The sequence below is a fragment of the Balaenoptera physalus genome (genome assembly GCF_965194825.1).
Source record: "Balaenoptera physalus genome assembly, chromosome: 3".
In the NCBI taxonomy this organism is placed as follows: Eukaryota; Metazoa; Chordata; class Mammalia; order Artiodactyla; family Balaenopteridae; genus Balaenoptera; species Balaenoptera physalus.
In genome coordinates, this window is record NC_138890.1 from 151,227,232 (window position 1) to 151,246,179 (window position 18,948).

An 18,948-nucleotide genomic window follows, 5' to 3' on the forward strand; every position below is an offset into this window, starting at 1 on the left:
CAACTAGAGAAAGCATGCACGCAGCAATGAAGACCCAACGCAGCCAAAAATAATAATAATAAATAAAATAAATAAAAACCCCTTTAAAAAAAATTCAACAACCATTTATGATAAAAACTCTCCAGAAAATGTGCATAGAGGGAACCTACCTCAACATAATAAAGGCCACCCACAGCTAATATCACACTCAATGGTGAAAAACTGAAAGCATTCCCTCTAAGATCAGGAACAAGACAAGGATGCCCATTCTCGCCACTTTTATTCAGCATAGTTTTGGAAGTCCTAGCCATGGCAATCAGAAAAGAAAAGGAAATAAAAGGAATACAAATTGGAAAGGAAGAAGTAAAACTGTCACTGTTTGCAGATGACATGATACTATACATAGAGAATCCTAAAGATGCCACCAGAAAACTACTAGAGCTAATCAATGAATTTGGTAAAGTTGCAGGATACAAAATTAATGCACAGAAATCTCTTGCATTCCTATACACTAATGATGAAAAATCTGAAAGAGAAATTAAGGAAACACTCCCATTTACCATTGCAACAAAAAGAAAAAAATACCTAGGAATAAACCTACCTAGGGAGACAAAAGACCTGTATGAAGAAAACTATAAGACACTGATGAAAGAAATCAAAGATGAGACAAACAGATGGAGAGATATACCATGTTCTTGGATTGGAAGAATCAATATTGTGAAAATGACTATACTACTCAAGGCAATCTACAGACTCAATGCAATCCCTATCAAATTACCAGTGGCATTTTTTACAGAAGTAGAACAAAAAATCTTTAAATTTGTATGGAGACACAAAAGACCCCGAATAGCCAAAGCAGTCTTGAGGGAAAAAAACGGAGCTGGAGGAATCAGATTCCCTGACTTCAGACTATACTACAAAGCTATAGGAATCAAGACAATATGGTACTGGCACAAAAACCAGAAATATAGATCAATGGAACAGGATAGAAAGCCCAGAGATAAACCCATGCACTTATGGTCAACTAATCTAAGACAAAGGAGGCAAGGATATACAATGGAGAAAAGACAGTCTCTTCAATAAGTGGTGCTGGGAAAACTGGACAAGCTACATGTAAAAGAATGAAATTAGAACACTCTCTCACACCATACACAAAAATCAACTCAAAATGTATTAGAGAACTAAATGTAAGACCTGACACTATAAAACTCTTAGAGGAAAACACAGGAAGAACACTCTTTGACATAAATCACAGCAAGATCTTTTTTGATCCACCTCCCAGAGTAATGGAAATAAAAACAAAAATAAATAAATGGGACCTAATGAAACTTTAAAGCTTTTGCAAAGCAAAGGAAACTACAAACAAGAGAAAAAGACAACCCTCAGAATGGGAGAAAATATTTGCAAATGAATCAATGGACAAAGGATTAATCTCCAAAATATATAAACAGCTCATGCAGCTCAATATTAAAAAAAAACAAACAACCCAATCCAAAAATGTGCAGAAGACTAAATAGACATTTCTCCAAAGAAGATGGCCAACAAGCACGTGAAAAGCTGCTCGATATCACTAATTATTAGAGAAATGCAAATCAAAACTACAATGAGGTATCACCTCACACCAATTAGAATGAGCATCATCAGAAAATCTACAAACAATAAATGCTGGAGAGGGTGTGGAGAAAAGGGAACCCTCTTGCACTGTTGGTGGGAATGTAAATTGATACAGCCACTATGGAGAACAGTATGGAGGTTCCTTAAAAAACTAAAAATAGAATTACCATATGACCCAGCAATCCCACTACTGGGCATATACCCAGAGAAAACCATAATTCAAAAAGACACATGCACCCCAATATTCATTGCAGCACTATTTACAATAGCCAGGTCATGGAAGCAACCTAAATGCCCATTGACAGAAGAACGGATAAAGAAGATGTAGTACATATATACAATGGAATATTACTCAGCCATAAAAAGGAACGAAATTGGGTCATTTGTAGAGATGTGGATGGATATAGAGACTGTCATACAGAGTGAAGTAAGTCAGAAATATCGTACATTAACGCATATATATGGAACCTAGAAAAAAGGTACAGATGAACTGGTTTGCAGGGCAGAAATAGAGACACAGATAAGTATGAAATGGATAGCTAATAAGAACCTGCTGTATAAAAAAATAAATAAAATAAAATTCAAAAAACAATTAATGTATAATCATGCACTTGTACCTGTACAAGTGTTTAGTGTTGTTTTGTGGTGTTTTATATTTTTCATAAGTGGGATGCTATTGAATTCAGTATTCTAAACCTTGCTTTTTATTCTTTTCATGTCAGTAGATATTGATTTACATCATTCTTTTAAATTACTACATAATATTTCACAGTAGGGATTTACCATGGCTTATTAGCCATTTATGAATATATCGATGGGTATTTAGGTTGTTGTCCTTTTTTCTTTTCTTTGCAACTATGAACTAGGGGTAAGAATATCTTTGTGCATGCCACTTAAAATACATGTTTGATGCATACAGGATAGATATTGAGAAGTGGAATTGCTGGGTCATTGAGAATGAATAATTACCATTTTCAAAGTTACTGCCACGTTGCTTTTCAGAGAGCCTTAAATAATTTTTTTCTGTCAGTTGAGTGGGAGAATACCATTTCCTCACATTCTTGATTGGTAGTATCAACATTTTTTATTTTTGCCAATTACATGGTGAAAGTTACATCTTATTTTAATTTACATGTCTGGAATGACTAGGGAGAATAACATTGATTTTTATATTTACTGATCATTTGATTTCCCCCACTCCATAACTGTCTAAGCTACGCATACACTTGTAGCCTTACTTATGAATTCTTAAATTAGCTTGTTGAACTATATACTAAATGTTATTAGGATATTTGGTGGATTACATTGTCTTTATGGAACAATTTGGAGAGAATTGGCATCATAATATATTGAGACCATTAATAGTCTTCATTTATTTAGGTATTTTTCTATGTCCTATAGTTTACTTTTTCCCCTGTAAAGATCTTATATATTTATTGTTATGTTTATTCTTAGGTGTTTTATACTTAGGTTTCTGTTGCAAATTCCCTTCCATTACATTTTCTAACTATCTATTGCTGGTGAACAGGAAAACCACCAGTTTGTGAATGATTACCTGCTATCCAGTCACTTTGCTGTACTCTGTTATTATTTGTCAGTTTTCATCACACTTGTTTTCACAATCTACCATTTGGTAGACTAATACTACCCTGGAGCCGCCACCTCTTATCCCAAGTCCCTAGAAATAACAGAAAAGTTATAAGAAGAATACAATCCATAGCAAGTAGAAATCTCCATCTGGAGATAGTTTGTACATATACAAACACACTTTTTCTTTTCCCACTTATACAGTACAGTAGTATACTGAATAAACAGTTAATCATTTTCTGCTGCCTCTTGATAAGAGTGTTCAATGTCAGTACACAGAGAGGATCCTCTTCTATTTAAGGGTGCCACTATATGGATGTACAATAATTCACCCAGTGCCCCGTGGAGGAAACTGGTGCCCAATCCTCTATGATTACAGTGAAAATACTTGTATGAAAGTCTTTGCATCAATATCTTCAGGATCAATTCCTAGCAGTGAAATTCCTAAACCTGGATCAAAAAGTATATACACCTTCAATATATATATTATATATTTTTTGGTCATGCCATGTAGCTTGAGGGACCTTAATTCCCCAACCAGGGACTGAACCCACACCCTAGGCACTGAAAACGTGAAGTCTTAACCACTGGACCCCCAGGGAATTCCCACACCTTCAATATTGACAGCTACCGTCCAGTTGCCCTTCATAGAGGCTGTATCAGTACACATTCGGAACAACAGTACATCAGCATGCTGTTTGCCTACACCTTCAGCAATACAACAGATGCTGTTTAAAACTGCTTGAAAGGAATATAGACAGAATTGGTATCTTAATTCTTGCTGTAGCAGATGCTGTTAATGTCCCAGCTAGTAACTTTACCTGCAGCCATAAATAACAGTTCCTGCACATTCTGACAGCATCCAACTTGTGTCTGAATCTTTCTGCTTCTCCTCCCAAGCCATTCTGAGGTGCCACAGAACGTGCTCCACCCTGCAAGGGTGGACTTTCCAGGATGGCTGGGAAGAAACAGTCTATCCGCCTCTCGGAGGCAACCCCCAACCAATAAAGAATAGGAATCAGTGGATAAATATGTAAGCTTCTCCATCTCTCAGCAGGCAATTCTTGCCAGTTCCTCAGAGTGAATTCAGCTCTCATTGACTACAGCAGTAATCTTCACTTTAATGTATCCTTTATTGACTTTTCTACCTTCCTTATCTCACTTTCCCTACTTCCTCTCTTCCTGATGTCACCTCCCCAATAAGCTACATGCCCCCTAATCCTTGCCTCAAGGTCTGCTTTTGCGGAGACCTAAACTGGTACCAGAGGTGGCCATGGAAAGTTGACCCTCAAGAATGGGACTAGAGAATTTGCTCACTCTCTGGTCAGAAGGCATCAAGAACCTCATTGCTGGTCTAAGTCGGGGTGGTGACAACCCACAGCATGCTGTAGCAGCACGTTTACTAAGACTTTCACCTCTGTTTGTTTAGGAATGAGGAACGGGTGGAAGGGACCAGGCTAGGGAATACGTGGTAGCTCTTGAATGGTGTGGGACAATGGTATTCCTAAGGCTTGTAGAGGTGGCTGACTTCTGTTAACTCTCCTGGAAGCCTTGAAGAAAGAGACTGGCACACCAGGTCAGCCAACTATCAACGCAGGGCATGTCACGAGAGCCAGAAGGCTTTCATGGCTGATTTTAATTCGACTCTTACCTCTTGCAGCAGGAGGGCAGACTATGCTCAACATTAGCCTCAGAATACGATAATAAAAATGTCAGAGCTACAGTGGGATGCCGAATGCAAGCCAAAGCAGGTGTTCTGCGTTAACGTGAGGGCCCTGAAAAGGAAGAAATACGACTGTGAAACTTGGAATAGTTGTATCTGGGTGAATGCGCTATACAATCTTAACCCCACATTTCCTCGAGTCTTCTGGGCGGGCATGCTTACTTATAAAAAGAACTTCCCTTTTCTCCTGTGTTTTCTAATAGTTTCCTTCCTTTTTTTTCCCATTCAAATTTGATTGAACTATAATGTATTCTGTTGCAAGGAATGAATTGGGAATCCAACTTTTTTTTCTTTTTTGAGACAGCTATCCAGTTCTTCAGGATCATTAATTGAATAATTCATCTTTGCCCATTGATATCAAATGCCACCCTGGTGATATACTAAATTCCGTATGCATCTGGGTCTTGTGGGAGAGAATGCTAGTTATTCACAAAAGCTTTTCCTTCCTCTCTCTGGGCTCACAACAGGTTAGCTTCCCAGCTTTGGTTGCAGTCAGGAAGTGATGGACCTGGCACATAAAAGCTTCCCACACATGATCCTCCATCCTCTTTGCCTTCTGCCATGTGGAATGGAGATATCCTCCAGAAAAACTTGAGAAGCCACATATTGAGCCTGGCAGAGCTAAAGATGCAAGGAGCATGAGCTCCAGAATCCTTGCCTGGAGGACAGCCTGCCAAGCAGGAACACCTGTTTTGGACTTTATGAAAATGAGAAATAATCTTTCATTTTATGAGCCATTCTTTTTTTTTTTTTTTTTTCTATCTTTCCTTAAACCACATATTGTTACTTTATCTAATATAGGTCTACTTCTGTACTCTATTCTGTTCCATTCATCTGTCTGCCGGCTCACGTGCCAGTAATGCATTGTTTTAATTAATACAATTTTATAATGTATTTTGGTACATAGTAAGGCCAATCCCTTCATTAACTTTTATTTTACAATTTTTTTCCTGGTTTCCCTCCTTTTCCATATGAACTTTAGAACCAGTATCACTAGCCAAAATAAAATCTCCTTGCTATGTTTATTGAAATTGCATTATATGTAGAGTCTGATATGGGAAGAATTGACATCTTTATAATGTTGAATCTTCTTATATAAACATCTTTCCATAGAATTCATGTCTTCATCATATTCTTCAATACCTTCGTAAACTTCTCCTTGTATAGGTGGTAATTTTTCATTTAGTTTATTCATAGGTATCTTTTTCTGGTGAAGTTATGCTATTATAAGTAAGACCTTTTCCTCTGTTATATTTTATAATTGGTCATTGCTTATATAGGAAGTCTACTAGGATGATGTGTTGCGTCTTAGCATGACGTCAAATAAAAATAAAATATCAGTCTGCCACCCAAGAAAAGCACTTAAAAGCAAAATAAATCTTTAAAAGTTTTTAAGCAAAATAAATCTTAGAAGTTTAAAATGTCTATACTGCAATAGCAGAAAAACAGACTGTATAAAGAGAAGGTATGTTGTCAGTTTATTCAGAATGGTCAGAGAATGTCCTCCTTTTGGATTGGAATTCCAAGAGCTACCCACATTTATAAAATTTCCATACTATTTAACAAATAAGTATTGTCAAGTTGGGGTTTGAGGAAGGTCAATAACATCACCATTCTCCACTAAGCTCCTAAGCAACTTAGAAACAGGCTCAGGTATTCAGCCAGATGGAGGTAAAAGTGTCATCATTATTGATAAAGCTGATAGTAGAGAACAAGGCTTAAATCTGTGGCAACAACTTGTTTCCTACATCGCACCCCAGAGATATAGAGACTTTGCCATACACTGGCACCACTGGACAACTGTGCCTGTTCTTACAAACTTCTGGCATGGAAGGGCAGAGCAGAACATACTTCGATAAGAAAGCATCCTAGAATTCCCTTGTTTCACTCTTCCTTGCCTGGGGAGGAGTGAGTAAAAGGGCAGAGCAAGGTCAGGACTGTAACGGAAGGTGACTCCATATGGAAAGAAAATCAGAAGTGATGAATGGTGTTACCCCTCTGAGAATCAGCAAAGCTATGCTCTAAGAGCGGTATTCTTTTTAGGGACCAAAAGTTCATATCTACGGTTTTTGGATGCTAGTGTCAAATATTAGATTTGAATTTTAGGCAGAAAATCAAACTACATGGATTTTTATGTCATGCTGACATAAGCATTGTGGAACATGGTTATCAGGTTTTATCCATAAGAGAAAAGATCACAAAAAAGCTGTATAACTGACACGACTGCCTTTCTTTTGTTTCTAACAAAGTTATTCTATGGACACAATCATTAGATTACAGGTATTATCTTTTAGCTCTTTTGGGCTCATGTGTTTAACACATCCAGTCCTTAGTAAATGTTTGTTCCTATATTAATACCTGTATTTGTTCAATTTGCTCTCAGAGACAGCATGCTTGCAAGAGGATATCTAATACAGAGCACATAGTAAGGTTTATTACTGTCAGGGCTCCAGTGACCACTGGTATTTTCTGTACTCAATTCATTAAACATTTTTTGAGGCTTTATAATATGACAGTGACTATGCCAGAGCCTGGGGCTATAAAGACGTATGATGATGCAGTCAGGGGCTGCCTACCGGGGAGGACAGATGTGAACAGCTGACTATTGTGTGATGCTGGAACACAGTAAGACCTCTAGGGACACGGGGAAGGCCTCGAACCACGCCTAAAACAAAGACTCTGGCAAGTTACGTTGCCCAAGTTCACCTAACTTGTAACTGGCAGAGGTAGAGTTTGAACTTGGACTGATTTCAAAGCCACCAGTGCCTCAGGTGCCACTCTGTGACGCTGGTGCCCTTATTACCCAGGTCTGCTCCAGGCAGGGCAATGCTGCAGAGGGTAGACGGTGCTGCTGTAGAGTTCCCAGGGTAGATTCTGTCTGAAAAGCTGGCCTTCAAGCCTGGCTCCAACTCTGACTTCAGCCCTGTCTCGCCCTCCCTGAGTGCTCAGGGTCACGTCTGACAGGCTGCTCCATCACCTTACTGGACCAAGCTGACAGAGGCGCTCCCCCTTTCTCGAGTGATCCCACTTTCCTTAACCTTCCACGGCGGGGGCTGCTCCGTGGTAAGACTGAGGTCCAGATGAAGGGAATGCTTGTGGAGGGTTTGGAAATGATAGTGAATTGCTTGGAGATACTCACTCTACCCCACTTCCCTGTCATGCTCTGGTTGATTCATGAGGGACTTTTTTGCTGGAGGTCACCTATAAATAAATCAGCAAGGTCAAAAATGGTAAGGATAACTCTAGATTCTATGAAGGTGATTTATAAGTACGGGGGTAGCAACTTCTAGACATTGTCTACATCACAGGTTTAGCCCCATCAATTCTAGCGTTATCTACCAGCAGGCAGGAAGGGAAGAGCAGAGGAAAAAAAGCTGCGCCAGGCTTTGACTTCCCTAACCCCGCTGATCGCCCAAGTTTTAAAATTGTGAATGGATGCTTGCACCAATTCAAGACAAAAGAGTTTTAAATTATGAGTATCTGCTTAAAACCCCTCCATTACTTTCCTTATGGGCAAGGACCTGCCTTCTTTGGATAAAGAAAGTGAAATTCCACTATTCACAGAAATACAGTTGAAGCTAATGTGGGATTTAAAAAGATCAGGGGTTTAGGAGGCATGAGAAGAGCAGTTGAGACCTGGAACAGCCATCACAGGATACTCTAAGTAGGGCTGAGTTTCCAAATAACAGCCAATGTTTGCTGAATGGCTCTTGTGCTAAGGGCTTTATTATGTGTTATTCCTCACAATATCCTGATGCGTTAAGTTCTCTCACTGCAAAGGAGAAGCTGAGGCTGAGGTCACACAGCCGGAACATGGAGAAGGGGGCAATGGAGCCAGGCAGTGGCCCTTGGAAGTTCACACTCTTACCACGATGCGCTGCTCTGTTTCCGTCATGACACTTCTTGTCTTGATCCTGGCATGATCTCATCAGCTAGGGTGCTAAGGCTTCTAAGCAGTGCTGATGTCTGATCCATCAACTTCAGAGATCTGCTTGCTGGTGAAGAACATTTTGAAGTTAGAGACATGGTAGGAATGCTGTAGCTGTAGGCTGGCTGACAAGTCACCAAGGAAGGTCTTCAAAGGAAGAGACACTGTACACCCTGAGGCTTGCCTCAGCCTCTGAAATGGGCTCCTGCTTCTGAATCACAGGAACCAAACTCACAAGATACTAATGTACAGAATGCCAACTTACTAATTTCCGGTGAGTGACTAGAATATTCACTGTTCAGAGAACTCTCTCCTGAGAATCAAGGTTCACAGAAGCCTCCTTAGTCACTATAACTTCATTTGCTGAACTCAAATAATGAATAAAGGGAAAGGATGGCACTGATGTTTGGAATTCCACGAGGGCAGCTAGACCTACAAAACCACAGAGGCGGTCCAGGACCAGTTAGTTCACAAACAAGCACTTCAAGAGAGTGTTGCAACTCAGGATGACCAGGTAGTACAGCACAGTCCAATAGTGAGTATTTTTACATGTGATCCGCATGTATCTTGAGCATTTCTGAAAGATGTCCAACAAAAACTCCCTAAGTTTCATGAAAGTCCTTTCTCTTAAGTTTGGTGGGATAATCTTATACTAAGAAACATCCTGTAAACTATTGGCAGTACAATGCATATAGTGCCAGCAATGTGGGACCACTACTGCTAAAACCAAAGGAAGATTTGGAGAGAATGTTATATAATCAAAGTGAAGGACCTGACTAAGAGCTCCTTGAGAACCTAGAACACTTACAGATCGATGTCTACAGAAAACACTTCTAGAGATTAAAAAAAAAATTCCCCCTAGGTACTGGGAAATACATACTTGTCAATTATCAAAGTTATGGCCTAATCTTACATTTAAGTCACATTTTTCAAAAAGCTGCTCAAAATCCCATGCTTTAGTGATACTTGTAAATAATTCAAGGCATTGTACTGTGGTATTCCTCATCGGCACTTAGAACACAAATGAAGGATGTCTTGATAAACTAAGTATCTTCCTATTTGAAATGTGCAGAGACATAATTTACTAAGTTGGTTACAGTCAACAAGTAGGGACTTAATTTTATTCTTCAATGAGAATTACAGAGCATGAGAACCAAACGATCTCAATGTCCCTAAAAAGGAAATTGATGCCCTTTTATTCTACCTGAGTTAAAACAATGATGAATCTCATCAGAGTTCATGGGAATCGTAATAAATAACTACTAAACCAGACTTAAGATCAATGCTATGAACACACCAAGATCATATACAATTAATTAGTGCTACAGTTTGGTTTTAAATCTTTAAAACTTCAAAACACACCTTTTTATTTACTTTAGCAGACAAAATAACTTACTTATAAAAGTAACATCATTTACAGAACTCTAATACATTTTTTTCAAAATTTAAAAATAAACAATAGCACTATTTTGCATTCTGATTTTACAGGGAAATAAAGCTTTTTGGCACATAATGTTCTATCAAAAATGGAAAGCTGAATCAGTTTGCTTTGCTTTTCACAACAGAAATAAGCATTTATACTTATTAGCATTGGTAGATCAACTTAATGACAAGAAAAGTTTGCTGGAAAACAGAATCATTGGAAAAATAGGATCTGGTGCCACCTACTGAGTGGCAATAGCAATGTGACCTTGGGTATTAGCCATCAAGTTAGGTAACACACTATAATTTTAGCTACATGCAACTGTACCCCTGTGGTCAAGGCTTAAAAGCTACATGCAAAAATGGAAACGACTGCTGTATTAGGAATGAGGCTTGATGGATGTTTTTTTTTTTCTTTAAATGCCACCCGACCTTTTAAAGGAAAGGAAACCAAGGAGGTAGTTAAAAATGATTACTGAACACGAGGAATACTGAAGAGAGGAAGACTTTGGCAAATTAAGTAAACGAAAAGTTCCATGATCAAGAGCGACTTAGGTAGGGTCTCTTACTCATGGAGAGACTGGTGGAAGGCAGTTATGTCCTTGGGTATTTATGGTAGATCAGAATTAAGGACTTAACTTTTTTCCCCTGCTATTTACATAAAAAGCTGGTTTATTTGAAAAAATTATCAACCCAGACTGCCAATAAAGTGGCACTTAGGAACTATTGATATAATGATAATTGACACCCATACTGACCATCTGGAGGAACAAAAAACCCTGGAGGGTTTTTTTGATTAGCAAAGTTATTTTTTGTTTGGTTGAATTTACTCAAATAGACCCCCTCAATACCAACAATGCTGAGAGCATTCCATAAGAGTTGGGGCACAATCCTAAGTCTTGGAAAGGTAGACTTCCTAGAACATTTTCATGGACTGGCAAGTTTTTTTTTTATTATTATTATCATCATTACTTTGGTAGTAGCTTTTGAGAATGTTACCTTCGTGTAAGGCCAGGGCGCCCTGAGTACTAAGAGCATGCCTAAGACAGGTCTGTGGTTCTCCTTTCCTTCATAACATGTCTCACAGTCCATAATTTGTTTCTCAGCTGTCCACCAAGAGGGCAGGGGCCTTGTCTATTCTGTTTGTTACCATATAACCAGCACTTAATTATGTCTGGCACATGTACGTGCTCAAAAAATGTCAGTTGGGTGAGTGAATGAATAAATGAATACATCTCATACAGTACAACCAACCTAAGGGGAAGAGGGGAAAAGAGGAGAAAAACCCTCACAAAAGTGAAGACGACAGTGATGGACAGAAGAGAGATGAGCATCGGTTCCATCAACCGGGGGTAGACTTGATGCCAAAAAAAAATTGCCATCATTCAACAACTGGTGATACCTGTTTGGAGATTCAAAATACCTGAAAGATTTTAAATGAAAGTTAATATTAAAACAAAGTGTTCTCTGGAAGATTCATTTGTAAACAAGTTAATGAAAACCCTGTTACTACATCAAGATGTTAATAGGAGCCTAGCGCTGGGATGTTTCAAGATGAAGTGGACTCTGCTGAATACACCAGGTGAACGTCTAGAGGCCCATAGAGGGAGCGTAGCACACTGATGACTTTTTCTTGAATCGTGTCAACTTGCTCAGAAGGACAGTAATCATCCAGACTTGACCTGGAACCAAGCAGAGAAAGAGAAAGGAAAAGAAAAATACACATAAATAGGATGAGATCATACCGTGCAGTGAGGAAAAGCCTGCATGTGTTGACTTCAATGTAAATTAGAAATGAAGCTGTGTGGAATTTTGGTATAATAACTGTTGAAAGCTACTAAACGTTTACTCTCTGTCAGGCGCGTTACATGAATTATGTTCTTTAATCTTCTCAGCAACTCTCTGAAATAGGTACATTTACCATCCCTTTAAAGGAGTCTGAAACAGAGAAAGATTAACCTGCACAGGCCACATACTAGTAAGTGTTGGTGATGGGATTCAGAACCATACAGCATGTCTTCAAAGCCTCAGTGCTTAATACTAGACTGTTGTTTCCCTGAAAGGGAGATGTTGCTTGGGAACACTGGGGCTAATTATATTAGTGACTGGGCATCATGTTTCACATTCTTTTATTATGTGTACACTCAGGCTAGAAATTATGAGGGTAGAGGCATTCCAACTGATAAAAGGGTTCTGCTTCTATAAACAATTTGCTAACCACACAAGCGTACAAGATCAACCAAAATGAAATGTGTGGATGTGCTGGTGTTGGGATTGGTCTCCTAGGTAGTATTAAGAGAAGAGAGCAAAGTGCGATGGGGCAGCAATCTGCATTTTGGGTCTTTCTAGAATCACCAACTGTAATTTGAGTGGCACCAGCCAGTAACAATGTCGTTGATAATTTTAGCCAGATTAGTATCTAAAATGATTTTATCAGTGTCTCCTGGTTCTGAACTGGGGTGAGGAAATCCATTGGAAATCCCACTGGATTGGAAAATGGCATAGAAATCTTTATAGGAGGAAATGGAACTAGTTATCTAGCCTACTCCTTATCACAAGTATTTTAGACCTAAAGAAACAATCTGTAAGACTTCAGATGAACTCATTTCATTCTATGGTGATTAGTTTATTTTTGAGGCTTGATGTAAACAATTTTTAATTATTAAATACTGTCTAACATACACATATGGATAAAGGCCTACTTTAAGAGAAAGCAGGATATGTAAAAGTTTAATTTATTAGCCTTAAAAAATAAGGGGCATTTCAATGCTTTCACAAAGATTTCTGGCTTCTTTAAAACAGTATTAGATTAGCTCTTGACGGGAGCTACCCACAAGAGGGAGTTTTGGAAATCTGCAGGTACATTTTTGATTGTCACAATGACAACTAGGGGACCAGGGAAGAGGGCAGGGCTGCTAGAGTGCTTGCAATATGCAGGATAGTCCTGCAATGTGAATATCAATTGTCCTGTGTCCTGTACAGTCTCCAAGGTCCACGGAGCACTTACGTAAGTGAAAAACCTGTTGTTAATTTTTTGAGCCTAGAATTTAATACTCTTCTACATATGAACAAAGTATTTTTGAAAATGGATTAAACTAAATTTTCCAGGAATGCAAATACTCTGTGAATTGAGGGAAGAGTGGACTTTAAGTTCAGAACTTTACCAAGAGGTTCCTGTGACTAGACTAACCATGTTGCCATGGGAGTGCTGTTCATGGTATTTGGGCAATACGACACACTGGATCTGTTGGCATTTTTAACAACTGCATTTAGTGACTCTTTGTAAAGATGCCAGTTTGGTGCGGCATTTTAATATATATTACTCTGTTATCAATTACTTTCATTTCTCCTTTATGTTATGATTTTTTGGTGTGTAGATACATGAATATATATTTAAATTATGTGTATAGGTAGGTTACTGCTATAAACTAAATGTTTGTGTGCCCCCAAAATTACTATGTTGAAACCTAATCCCCAATGTGATTATATTTGGAGGTGGAGGTCTTTGGAAGGTGATTAGGTCATGAGGATGGAGTCCTCATGAATGAGATTAATGCCTTTATTAAAGAGGCCCTAGAGAGCATCTTCACCCCTTCGTTTTATGTGAGGTTACAGGGAGAAGATGGCTGTCTATGAACCAGGAAGCAGGTCCTCACCAGACACTCAATCTGCTGGTGCCTTCATCTTGGACTTTCCAGCCTACAGGTCTGTGAGAAATAAATTCCCGTTGTTTATAAGCCACCCAGTCTAAGATATTTTTGTTATTGCAGCCTGAATGGATTAAGACAATGATATCATCTACATATTATAAATGCTATCTAAATATATTTAAACTATGTGTATATAGATTAGATTATCTATGAATTTCATTCAGGATGGTAAAAGAATTCTCAAAATATTTCTCATAAAATATGTAATATTACTTGCCTGAGCATTTAAAGTACTTATTTTAGAAACTCACAGTTACATACAAAATGAGTCCAAAGATTAACATAGAAAAGAAATTTTTATTAAATTGTTGTAACTATTCAGCACATTAGTACATTCAAATTTAAAACATGGTAGCAGCTAAATAATCATCTGTAGGACACAGAAATGGGAATTCTTATGTCCAACTGAATAATACCAACTTCAAAGACAAGATTAACAGGAGTTGCATGTTGTTTGCCAACCATCACTAATAGGAAAGAGAAAATATAACACCTGAATTTCAAGCTGAGTAGGTAAAAAATTAGTAGGTAAGAACTACTGCATTAATGATCATTAGATTCATCTATGGAGATGAATTAATTTCCCACTGCCGTTGTAACAAATTACTACAAACTTAGTGACTTAAAGCAAAACAAATTTATTACCTTACAGTTGTGTTGGAGCTCACAAGTCCTAAAATAAAGGTGCTGTCAGGGCTGTATTTCTTCTCTAAGCTCTAGGGAAGAATCTGTTTCCTTGTCTTTCTGGCTTCTAGAGGCTGCATGAATTCCTTAGCTCAAAGCCCCATCCTCCATCTTCAAAGCCAGCAGTCTAGCATCTTCCAGTCTCTCTGATTCTGACCTTCCTGCCTTTCTCTTATAATAACCCCTGTGATTACACTGGGCTCACCCGGATAATCCAGGATAATCTCAATTTCAAGCTCCTTGAGTTAACCAGATATGCAAAGTCCCTTCTGGCATACAAGGCAACATATTCACAGGCTCTGGAGATAAGGATGTGGACATATTTGGTGAGCCATTATTCAAGCTACCACACTTACCTTGCAATTGTCACTACAGTAGGTTTTGGCAAATTTTTTAGAACGTAATACACAGATTGAATAAGATATTCAATTTCTTGTTCTGTGCTGATATGGTGAGGAAGTTCTGAATAATCACAGGTTAGACCAGCCTGGTGAACCTGAAAATAAGACAATTAAAAATTACATGGTAATGTTGTTGTTTTCAGAAGATTCTTTAACCATTTATGGCCTTGCTGACAAATTTTTAATATTTTTGTGGATTAGGATTGTTTCTTCCTTAATAGTTTCCATGCCATAGCAGTTATTTATACTTTGAAGTTTTGGAAGAACTGGCCTGTACACCAGTTTGGGCCTGATGCCTTTTCTAGGAATAATTGTTTATTTTATGATTGTGGATTCATTCAGTTTCTGTCTTTACTTCAGTCTATTTTAATAATTTACATTTTCTAGCAAATTGTCCATTTCACCTGGACTCTAAAAGCTAATATAAATTGGTACATAGTATTCTCACCTTACTTTTCTTTCAACAAATTATTTTATTTACTTTTTAAATACAGGTAATGAGTACTACATTTAAAGCTTCAAGACGATACAAGGGGAAGACTTCCTCCTACCTTACTGAACCTACTGTTTTGAGTTTCTTGTGTACGCTTCATGTATAACCATATATACTGATATCGTATACATGTGTTGTAAATGTAAATGACTGGTGTTCCAGTCTTAGCGCTAAACTAAATGTGCCTAAGAGCTAGAAATGGCCCACAGGCTGACATTTTGCAGCCTCTGCTTTAAAGTTCTGAAAACTGGAATTCAAATATATTGTAGTTTTGCCTAGGGTACATAAGTGCAAAGTATGGAAACAAACACTAATCTACTGTATTATTGGAGGCTCTGGATACACATCAAAGATTTAACTGGCAATGATCAGTCAATGCACTAAAAACAGACTCTGCATGTTCTTTTCTACTAAAATGATCAAAACACCTAGTGTTCTAACCCTGCAGCTATGGGCACATTATATTTGATTACATAATTTGCTACCAAGCCTATGCCATCCTTTTTCTCAATGAACAATATACAAAACCACACCCCCTCCACCACCAGAAAATTCAGATGCAATGTGATGACTAAAGTAGACCTGCATGAAGACACATTCAATAATATCACGTGAGCTCAAAGCAGTTTTAAACCCTAAATGTCTTCTCACTGTCATTCTTAGTAATTGCCATTAAAAAAAAGGGTGAGTCTTGAGTTATCTCTGATTTAACCAAAATATTTTTTTGCTGGTATTTTTTATTCTTACAAAGTTAGCATTAAATAAATACATAAACTTCAGTTCAAATAAAGTGGTTTGATTATATTCCACAAATAAATAAAACATTACAGCAAAACCACAATTTATTAAAGTAAAAGAAACACCAGAAGTAAAAGCAGCAGAAGACCTGGAGGTCTCAGCTCTGGCACAAAATTTGAGAAAAGGCACCCGAACTTCAAATGGGAAAATTTATGCTTAAATACTACAAAATGATATAAAAATAAAAGAAATTATCATGAAAGGCGTCCTCTTTTGACAAAGCATTCAGATTGCTGTTGGCAAACAAACTTATACAGCTAATACAGTTAAGATGTGCTGGCCACAATGGCTTCTCTTGTCCTTCTATTTGGTTTTTACATTCAGAAAAGTTTTCAGAGAGAGAGGAAAGAAAGAAGGGGGAAGGGAGTATAAAAATGAATCAATAAAGAATGAGCAAATGTAGAAATTTTCTTTTCTAAAAGAAATCTTTTCTCTGGCAAGGAGAGATCTGACCATAGGCAAAATTAATAAATCCACAGTACTTTTGCTTCATACATAAAATGGGCAAAAGTGTGTTTTTCCTGGAAAAGTTTTCCAGTGTTCTGGCTTCTAAAAAGTACGTATTTCTTTCACTTCTTTTTTTTTTTTTTTTTTAAATCCACTCACACTTTCCAGGAACACAAATAAAAGTGAATCACTTTAACAAAGAGCACATTCTTCTAGCCAGAAAAATGCCTTTCTTACAGAGTCATTTTATACTTCAATGTAAGTATTTACCATTTCATAGTCCGGCGCTTCCATCCGTTTTTTCAAACTTTGTACCAGTGGAACTAGTGATTCCATTCTGGAAAAAAGCATCCCTCAATTAAACATCACATCACCTCAACTAAAATTATAGTAGCAAGTGAAATTTACCATTAACAATATGTTTCATATGATTCTTGGGAAATTAAAGTTGTTCAAATATCATCTTAAAATATTAAGAAACAAAGGTTCCCTGTTTTCTTTTCTTTTTTTAAAATTTATTTAATTAATTTATTTTTGGCTGCATTGGGTCTTTGTTGCTGTGCACAGCCTCTCTCTAGTTGCGGCGAGCGGGGGCTACTCTTTGTTGCGGTGCGCGAGCTTCTCATTGCTGTGGCTTCTCTTGTTGCAGAGCACGGGCTCTAGATGCGTGGGCTTCAGTAGTTCTGGCACGCGGGCTCAGTAGTTGTGGCTCGCAGGCTCTGGAGCACAGGGTCAGCAGTTGTGGTGCACAGGCTTAGTTGCTCTGCCGCATGGGGGATCTTCCCATACCAGGGAACGAACCCATGTCCCCTGCATTGGCAGGTGGATTCTTGACCACTGCGCCACCAGGGAAGCCCCTCCCTGCTGTCTTCTTACTTAAAAGATTACTGATTGTGTTAAAGATTAAAAATTGGCATTCAAGAAACTGAGGTTTTCCTCTTCTTTAAAAATGGAAGTTCTACTGTGACTTTAAAAATTATTTTGATCAGCAAGAAAACTAAGTGCCTTTAGCACCCTGTGATGAAAAAAGATAGTTTCCCAAAAGTTAAAAAAAAAAAAAAATTAAGGACATATTTATTGACATATACACTTATAACTGGAAAAGTTTTATACTGTCTGATATAATAACAATGGTGCTATTAAGTTATTTAATATAGATGGAACTCTTTGGACTCCCTGATTAATTAGTGTTTCTAGTATTTTAATGCCACCTCTACCAATACCCACTCATCTGCTGGGAGGGAAAAAATAAAGACAAAAGAAAGGCATGGAGGCCTGTCTACCCACTCACCCTATTACTTCTCCCTTTTTATTAACGACACTTTCTGGGCTTCTGGACCCTAATCACCCACCTCTTCTATTTCCTTAGGAATAGTGAAGACTCCTTCATGCTGAGGGTCTGACCCTTTAGGGGCATGGTAAGTTTGGGGAGACATTTCTTGCTGTCTGACTCACTTTTCCTTTGTGCTATTCTTTTTTCCCTCCAATTCCAGTCACAGTTTAAACCCACCACTGTTGTAGCCTTGTTGTTTCTTCAAGGCTGTGACAGAACTGCCTGCAGGTGGTGAAGAGCTAAGTGTGCTCAGTAGGCAGGTGGGTTTCAGTGGAAGGTGGCTAGATTCAGGATTCTAAAGTTGTCAGGCTATTTTGTTTTGTTTCATTTAATTTTAAACTTGGCTTGAGACTTCACAAAATCACAAAATAGTAGGTACTCTTCAATATTCCTGGGAAGAATCATGTTCTGTGACATTTCTATATCTCCATCTTCCATCATTTCAAAAAGGAGGGAATCATTTTTAGATCTAGTGCCCTATACTGAAGAGGAAAAGCATTAACTTATGTTAAAGTGCCTGATCAGTATTTACTGATACGATTAATACCACTATGGTTTATTCTTCCGTACCACTGTTTTCCTTAGTGACAATAAAGTTTTACAATACTTATATTTAAGGGATGTTTCTGAACATTTTATTTTTAAGTGAAAATTGCACTGAATATTTTAAATAGGTAACACACATAGCAAAAGAAGATACTAATTTTTAAAAAAATATTTATTTATTTATTTGGTTGCACCAGGTCTTAGCTGCGGCAGGCAGGCTCCTTAGTTGCGGCTTGCGGGTTCCTTAGTTGCAGCTCACTGACTCCTTAGTTGTGGCATGCAA

General features: G+C 38.0%; 1 protein-coding gene across 3 annotated transcripts in view; it reads right to left on the reverse strand.

Annotated features, from left to right (window-relative positions):
* LOC309656826 (UPF0489 protein C5orf22) overlaps window positions 1-18,948 on the reverse strand; it is a 52,585-nt gene that overhangs the window by 21,888 nt on the left and 11,749 nt on the right. The window contains exons 7-9 of one of the 3 annotated variants that reach the window (XM_082453820.1): window positions 17,057-17,123; window positions 15,004-15,143; window positions 3,149-11,935 (exon numbers count right to left, since the gene is read on the reverse strand). In XM_082453820.1, the coding sequence (XP_082309946.1) occupies window positions 11,803-11,935; window positions 15,004-15,143; window positions 17,057-17,123 (340 nt within the window). In that variant the 3' untranslated portion in view covers window positions 3,149-11,802. Of the gene's footprint in view, window positions 1-3,148; window positions 11,936-14,240; window positions 14,431-15,003; window positions 15,144-17,056; window positions 17,124-18,948 lie in introns of those variants that run through there. The other 2 variants (XM_082453822.1, XM_082453821.1) reach the window with 2 other exon arrangements.